This window comes from Cyprinodon tularosa, unplaced genomic scaffold (assembly GCF_016077235.1).
Source record: "Cyprinodon tularosa strain WSP-4 unplaced genomic scaffold, ASM1607723v1 ctg277, whole genome shotgun sequence".
In the NCBI taxonomy this organism is placed as follows: domain Eukaryota; kingdom Metazoa; phylum Chordata; class Actinopteri; order Cyprinodontiformes; family Cyprinodontidae; genus Cyprinodon; species Cyprinodon tularosa.
In genome coordinates, this window is record NW_024038982.1 from 1068168 (window position 1) to 1076590 (window position 8423).

The 8423-nt window shown below is 38.1% G+C and overlaps 1 protein-coding gene across 1 annotated transcript; it reads right to left on the minus strand.

Annotated features, from left to right (window-relative positions):
- Positions 1 to 1611: 1611 nt before the first annotated feature.
- On the minus strand, positions 1612 to 8210 carry LOC119786740 (26S proteasome non-ATPase regulatory subunit 4-like). Its single transcript, XM_038290249.1, has 10 exons — positions 8112 to 8210; positions 5576 to 5716; positions 5382 to 5496; positions 4609 to 4695; positions 3311 to 3379; positions 3009 to 3224; positions 2816 to 2924; positions 2563 to 2700; positions 2112 to 2167; positions 1612 to 2023 (listed from the first exon to the last, which is right to left on the minus strand). The coding sequence occupies exons 1-10, from the start codon at positions 8135 to 8137 to the stop codon at positions 1853 to 1855; spliced, it is 1128 nt and encodes a 375-aa protein (XP_038146177.1). The 5' UTR covers positions 8138 to 8210; the 3' UTR covers positions 1612 to 1852.
- Between the last annotated feature and the right edge of the window lie 213 nt (positions 8211 to 8423).

The following is an 8423-nucleotide window of genomic DNA, read 5'->3' on the forward strand; positions in this document are numbered from 1 at the left end:
GATTAGATAATTTTTTTAATAATATCAGTAGTATTTTGTATCTGTTGTTACCTAATGATTTCACTTATAATTACATTTGTAACTATGCAACTTTAAGTTGCTATCTTCAATTCAATTCAGTTTATTTCTAAAGCCCCAATTCACAACTCATGTCACCTCAAGGCACTTTAAAGTTCACCACATCATACAGTCAAATTGATTCTAGCTTTTCTCTATAAGGAAAACCAGTTGATTGCATGGACTCATTGGCTCTTCAGCAATCCCTCACACTAAGCATGCTAGTGACAGTGGAGAGGAAAAACTCCCTTTGAACAGAAGAAACCTCCAACAGAACCAGGCTCAGTGTGAGTGGCCATCTGCTGATGCCAACTGGGCTTCAAGGAGACAGAAGCAGAGATGCAAAAAGCAGCTGTAAAAGGCGGCCCCGTCAAGAAAACACCCAGCCAGGCAGACGAGCACCGAGCCAGCTCTCATGTTAGAGGATGAAGAGAGCACATCCAGCCAGTCACAGTCAGAGAAACAGGACACTGGAAAAATTGGCTGATAATCTTTAATGCTTCCCATATTTTTTTGACTATTTACCATACACCAGTCGAAGCCTTTAAATTATAAAGCACTAATGGATTACAATGATAAATCAAGTTTTGCTTTTTTTATTATCTGACCAATCTACACATATATACTATATCACACCACAATTGGCATTGCATTTATATAAAACCCCCTGAATGCATTATATAGTGGATGTAAGTTTTTATACTCTGCATTAAAGGGACATATGATCAGCTGAATCATTTTCCTCCCCCGAAACAGATTTGATTGATCAAGATACCAAAGCTTAGTTTGAAGGCATTCCCAGTTTTTCCCCAAGATTTGAGTTACTGCCTATCAGCAATGTGTTTGTTAATCATTTCTTATGTCCCCAGTCCACTACACAGGGTTACCAGAGCAGAATCCTCAGCATCATCTTCCTTCAATACAACCAGGAACCCCATCTGTGTCCCATCTCACTGCCTACTCCTTTATCAACCCTTTCTGTGGTGACATAATTACATATGTGAATTTGTCCAGGGGAAAAAAAAATCTAAAAAGATCCAATTCATGCAGTTTACCTTGCTGGTGAAGATTTGGATCACAGACTTTTCTCCCTGCTGCCCTCTGGAAGGAGGCTTCGCAGCATTTGCTGCAGGTCCAGCAGGTTCTGCAACAGATTTCCCCCCCCCGATTTCACCAGACTGTTGAACTGCTTAACTCTACATCACATAATTTTGCACTAACAATTTTGCTGAACTTTATAATCCTTTTAAATAGGACTCAACTCAGAGGTTCTACTGCATTTTGCACCATATTTATCTTTGCACTGCACTGAACGTTTTCATATTAATGCCCTTTTTGCACCATTTTAAACTGGTTTATTTTTTCTCCTACATTTTTGACATTCTGATCACTACTAGCTTATCTACTCCAACTGCAATCATCACACTGATGTAAGCTGTATGCAACAAAAGTTTGTTTTGTACACTCAGTACATACAAAATACATATGAAGTACAATAAAGTTGGTCCAGCTCTAAAAAACAATTGGGGTTCAAGTAACCACAAGGTACTCCTATGCTCTGTTCTGTAAATTTATTAAAGAACTGGTTTATGTAAGTGAGGAGGTTTATTACAAAAAGGAAAAACAAAAACAAATTAGATGAAAATCAGAACTAGAAACAGAAAAGATGAAGACTTAATATTTTATACAAAGAAAAAAAAAAGGCTGGGTTGACACGCAATATAATTGGAAATCATGCAGAGCAACTTTCGGATGTCTTGTCACACAGTATAGTAACTCCTTTATATTCTACAGCTCATTTCTTTTTCTCCTCATCCTTCTTGGTGTCAGATTTGGAGCCTGTTTGGGAAGCCAGAGAGCCCATGGCGTTCCGGATGGCCTCATTGTTGGGATCAACCCCGGGGAGGTTCTCTAAAACGCTCTGCAGGAACTCCGGATCCTGCATTACATCATAGTCCTCTTCATCCTGCAGACAAAACACCAAGCTGTAAGACAAAGTGTTCTCCCAAACAAATGGATGAACTTATTCTACACCAAAGCAGCTTCCTAACAACCTTCGCCTCACTGGAATCCACATCAGCACCTGTGTCCATCTCCTCAGCCACAAACTCTGCAGGATGTAAAAGGAAGATTGTACAACACATATACTAAATGTTACTGAGAGATGCAGAGATTTTTTTAAACAGGCAAAAATACCTAATATTAACTGAAAACAGTTCTATATTATTATTCAACTTGGTAAACCAAATCATTTTTTCAAATAGAGAAGGGTGTATGTTTCTATTTCGGTCTGTATTTACAATTTTGATCCAATGTGGATCAAAGAGAAGTTCTATGTTTTATAATCAAGGAGAGCGCTTGAGATTGGTGTATGTAAACTTTAGTTGAGACCTGAAATTCAGAAACAATTTCTTGTTGCTGCTAAAAAATAAACGTTTATAATAAAGATAACCACATGTATGTTTTTATATGTAGATCTATATAATCAAAAATGTATTCCTGAACCTTCTCCTGCTCCCTGCATGGACATCTGCAGAGCATAGGCGATCTGTTCCTCCTCCGTCATGCGACTGAAGTCTGGCAGAGCAGGTGCAGCTGAGTCTGCATGTGAAACAGACATCTTCAACAGGGCATCCTCGGACTCTGGAGCAGACAGAAAAGATGCATTGTTGCTTTAAATCTCATGCCTGTTTGTTGCACTTAGTGAATGCGAGCTGAAATCAGCATCTACGATAGAAGCGCTACGTTCTTTTCTCACCATCTGCTACAGGGGAGGAAATGTTGGCTTCAGCCGCTGATGCAACAGCTGCTCTGCGAGCTTCATCCTCTTGTCTTTGTCTCTGTTCCTCCATGGAGACACGAAGAGCCTGCACGATTTAAGACACTTTAGAAATGCCTGATATGAATAAGTCTGAGACATGTTTTTGTATACTTCCTAAACTGTGTCATACCAGGGCCAGCTCCGGGTCTGCACTGGGATCAACCCCAAACTCAAAGTCGCTTGCACCGAGACCCAACACGGCGCCTCCTTCCCCTGCCAGGATGGGGGAGGAAAGCAGGGCATCTGCCAGGCTGGGCCCTGGAGGTACGGTGACCAGGTGGGAGCCTGCTCCCTCTTTCCCGTTAAGTGTGTTGATGAAAGCTGTTAGCTTCTCCGTGTTCATCTCCTGCATTGATTGATGAAGAGCGATGGGTCCAACAGAGTTGACAGGAAGAACAGCATAAAAAGAGGCAGAAAATGCTTTTACTTTACCTCCTCTCCAAAGTTAATGATGTCCACATTGACCTTCTCTTTCTTCAAACGCTTTGCCATTTTGACCAGCTACAAGAAACAAAGCACTTTAACATGAACTGTTTAGATAAAAGTCTGATAGATGTAGAAAAAAAACTTGTGTAGAAGGTAGATCCTCAGTAATAAACACCTGTTTAAAGTAAAACTGCTTTTAGCCACTAGGGGAGCTAGACCTGGACCATCAGGTTTAACACCCCTGAACACAACTGGAACACTGCATTATAGCTCAATGAAACAGTCTCCCTTTGCCTTTAGGACTCTGATAGCAGGCCACTTTGAATCAGCAGATCACAGAGTCATGGATTGCATGAAAAAACTAGGCTACATCCACCCCTCTAGATTAAATCATACATGAGACAACAAAAACCATGCTCAGACTGCTATAAAACGACTCTCTGGGTCACATGACTCAATCAGTGACAGATCCAACGTTTTTTTTTTTATCTCACTATACCAATAGCTGTTTATTGACCTGAAAATCTTCTAATGTATCTCAAATCAAGCTGAAAATTGGTTCAAATGTTATGCGGTTTTGCTTTAATTAGTAGCTCCAAATAAGGACCTCATGCACAAAAAAAACAAAGCGTGCAATTTTCCCACTAAAAGGTGGCAGTGGAGAGAAATCTTCAGATGTATAACACCCTGGGTCCACATGTTCATGGGTCCCCTGATGCAGGTTTCCCCCGTGACCACCATGTCCCACTCTATAAATATTTTTGAATATATATATATATATAAAATCTTTCCATTAATACAAGCAATTTTAAGCAGTAATTTGTGAGCATGTGTGGATGTTTACCCTCTATCTGCACTTCATTCTCCACAGGCCACAGAACAATGTCTGTTTTCGTCTACATGTGAAAACCTTAAAATAAATCATGTTTGATTGTCCTAGAGTTAAATAACACGAAAAGCCATCATATTTCATATAAATCTATTGTGATTCTGATTTCAGATTATTTGACAGAGTTTTACCTCATTGTTATATGTTATTGTCGATTGAAAAAGTTTGCATGACTGCCGGACTTTCATACAGTGTTTGATAGTAATTATTTATAAATATTCTATGAAAATGAAAAGATGAAAGTCAGACAGAACTTTTTAACCTGCTTCACAAGAATCATAAAAAATAAAAATTAACTCATGAAACAGGTCTGAAACACAATGATGGTAACCCCAGAAAAGACTGACTGATGTCAGATTCCTTTAACATGGGATAGATATTTACACAACAACTTATATAACAGGACCAAACTCACTTCTTTTTCGTTGTCCTCCACTGGGCTGCCTACAAATGCAATAATACGCATCTTGTGGTTTTTACCCTGCCTGTGCTTCAGTGCCAGCTGCAGAAAGAACATTAAAAAATGGTTGGATATTTTTAAACCTCATAACAAGTGATGCACTACTGAACTGGTTTTACCTTCAGTTTTGACCGGTGATCAGCAGGTCAATTATAGAAAAATCTATATTCATCCATTAAAACTAAAACACTCTTCCCCTCTGTATGTGCACATGGCAGCATGCTCAATGTAAGGGGTTGCTGCAAAGTCAACAGCACAATGCAGACAAACGTCTACCGTCATGCCATGCATTCTGTCTGAATGTTTAGTTTGAATTGTCACAGTAATGTGCCTCAAGAAGATATGTGTTCTAAATCTGTTTCTATAAATAAACAGAATTGAATCTGGTGCATCCTACTGGATTAAAAACTGGTACCCTGTTGAAGGAAAGTACTTTTTTCTATAATAATTAATATGGAGTTATATTATTTGTTGGGTAATATCAAAGTTTACAGGTCTTAGGAAGAAACTGAGCCATAGTTTCAGACCCCCAAACAAAAGGTCTGATTACTGCATCTATAGTCTAGTGGGTTGTCCAACAACAGGACATAAAATGTAACTTTTTTGCCCAAAATGTTACATTAACAACAAACTATACAGCATGTGTTGGTTTTATATCACTAGAGTACAAAGGTAATCATCAGCGCTTCCTCCACGAACAATGTTCAATAAACCAGTGATAGACTCACATGTGCTACTCTGATGCCGGTGCAAAAACTAATGTTTCCTCGAGGCTGCACAGCATGTAGCTTGGATAGTATCCTCCCTGTGTCTGGAGTCAGGGTGGTCAGTACTTCACAGTTGCTGCATGGAGACAAAACAGCTGCTTTGTTAGGTGACGTTTTAAATGCCAGAACTCAAAGTGAAGCACAGTCCTCCTTACTTTGCCATGGTGATGAGGCCCACGTTATTTTCAGGGTTGCTGCGGGTCTTGGAGTGACAAACAATATTAACTGCATCCTGCTGAGCCTGCAGCCTGGTGGGCAGAAAATCTCCATTTCGCATGTACTCACTGTTGTCCACACTGGGGGGAGGGGAAATGTAGATAACACCATCAACTCTGTAGGTTAAATCCTTTATATTTACAGATTGGATGAGAAATGGCTACATATTGACAAAAAACACAGATGAATAAGAAAAAGTAAGAAAAATACACTCCAACACATGTTATTATAGTATGAAGGGACGCTTCCCTTATGGCAAAGGGAACTATGGCAATTTCAATTGAAGGATAGATCATACTTCATCCCCTACATGCATATCTTATTATTTCCTGCTTTCTTGAGGCCTTTAATCAGAATGTCTTATTTTAGTAGTAATTTAAAGTTTCATTAAATGTTATCTTCAATTTTTTTTATATATTTCTGTGTTATCCAACATGATCAATCTCTATTATCTCCTTTTAGTGCATTGGAGTAGATGCTCTTCTTCAAGTTCTCACTAAATGAGTGAGTTCCTCACAACATTTCGTTGTGAGGTAGCTGAGATAGAACATTCCAATTTTCTATATGAAATTATATTTATTCTATTTATATCTATTTAAATCTGGGTAAGTTCATGATAAAAAAATGAAGGCTTGGACAGAGGGTATTGTTTGGTGATGGAAGGAGCTATGAACTCCCCTCCTTAATCAGGTCAGTACATCTTCCATGGAAGAGGCTGGGACTTAAGCCATACAGAACAAGTGTATCATCATGGTAGGACCTGCTTCCTGCCAGATGGGAACCAATTGCAGATGAGATTTAACCTGAGATGTGGAAGACTCTAGACATTGCAGGGATGTCATAATTTGCAGGCCAATTTGCAGGCCTCTTCAATCCCACCGAACTGCTTCTGGCCTTGGAACAAATCTTAATCCACTAAACCGCAAAGAGAGCATCAGCACATTTATTGTCAGGTTTACACGTGCACCATTTATCTGGACGAGGTCTAAGACTGTGTCCTGATTTGAGGCATTCTGTGTGAACTGCTGTTGAAGTATAGGGAATCCAAATGCTAGCCAATCCTGGATTGCTTAAACCATTCAATATTTCAACACTGTTTTTTCCCGCCAGATAATGGGGTTATGTCGGGCTCTTTAGGCCATGGCTAAAAAAGGGGAGTTAAAGTATCTTAATGTCTATCAATTATGAGATGTTTGAATTTTTTAGAAGGTAATGCAGGGGCTGTTTGGGATATTTGCCCCCTCCATCAAAGGACATATGTGAAACTATCTAAAGGACCCTACTGCTGAACTTTATTTTTAAGGCTTTATTTAATGTCAGTGGGCAAAATTTACTGTATTTATTAAACTAATATTTCAAAATAATACACACCACAAACAAGTAACTACCCTCTGTTATCCTTATTTCTTTCATAATTATATTTTTTTGCTGGTGACATTTGGCAAAAAAAAATTCACACTTTACTGACATTAGTTAATAATAGCATTATTATTATTACCACATTAAAAAAGAAAAAGATTAACAGAGAGCGCTAGTGATCAATACTACTGTAAATATAAACTGGCACACTGGGTTTTTTCTTCAGTACACAACAAAACACATTGAAAAACCATAAAAAAGAACTGCTTGTCATTAAACATAAATAAATCAAGTTGGATAAATTGTATAATGATGATTGAATTATGTTATATATTTTTACCAACAGACTATAAACATGGATAAATGTTTCAGAGTCGGGAGCATTTCCCAAATGTAAACAGGTTTTTGTTTTCAGTCATGTTGAGGGTATGGATGGTTGGTATTTATGTTAAAGTTTATCACGATATTTGGTGGCAGTTAAATCAACAACAGCAATGATAAAAAATATACTAACACTTCGAATGTATGCCAATATTTATACTGATTAGTAACTGACAGTACCATAAGCTAACCGTTGTTTTACTGATTATCATCATTACTGTGTTAGGCATCAATGCACAAAACAGCTGGGACGTTCAGTCTTTGTTTCACATAGAATACAGCTTCCATTAAAAACACCGGGAACAAATTTGTCTGCTTGGTAGAATAAAAAAAGAAGAATTTCACAGAAGTCCAATTAAGATGGTCTGACAATGACAGCGGCTTTTTGCATTGTTCACTAGCTAATGCTAACACGTTTAGACAAAGCCCTTTCCTTCAACGGCAGAAACAGCCTCAGTTGTACATTTTGGTAACAGAAACTATCAGTTGGAAATAATATACAAATAAAGATCCCTCCCAAACAAAAAAAGTACAGAAAAATACAATTTTTGAAATAAAAGCGGTAGCTGCTAGCTGTGGCTAAGTGACTCAGTGGAGACAAACAGTCCAAACAAAGTACGTGTATGCTAAACATAAACATGTACAAAAATGGTCTGTTTTTTCATGTTATGACCACAACTAAATGATGTTAGAATTTAAAATTTTGAATTCACAGACATATTCGAGGTTTCTTACCAGACCATAGTACTTTCAAGCACCATCTTGGAAACGTCTACGTAGCTACGTCAGCGCGATGTGTTAACTGGGTAATGAAGTCTTCTTCTTCTTCTTCTTATGAGATTTTATGGCGGTTGGCAGACTTGTGAATTGTGCATTACCGCCACCAACTGATATGGAGTAAAGCAAGAAAACAGGAAACGATTCACCCCCCCCCCCCCCCCAAAAAAAAAAAAAAAAAAAAAAAAAAAAAAAAAAAAAAAAAAAAAAAAAAACCTGTGTAACTTAAACCAACATAATACTAAATCACATTTGCCCATATAATTTTAA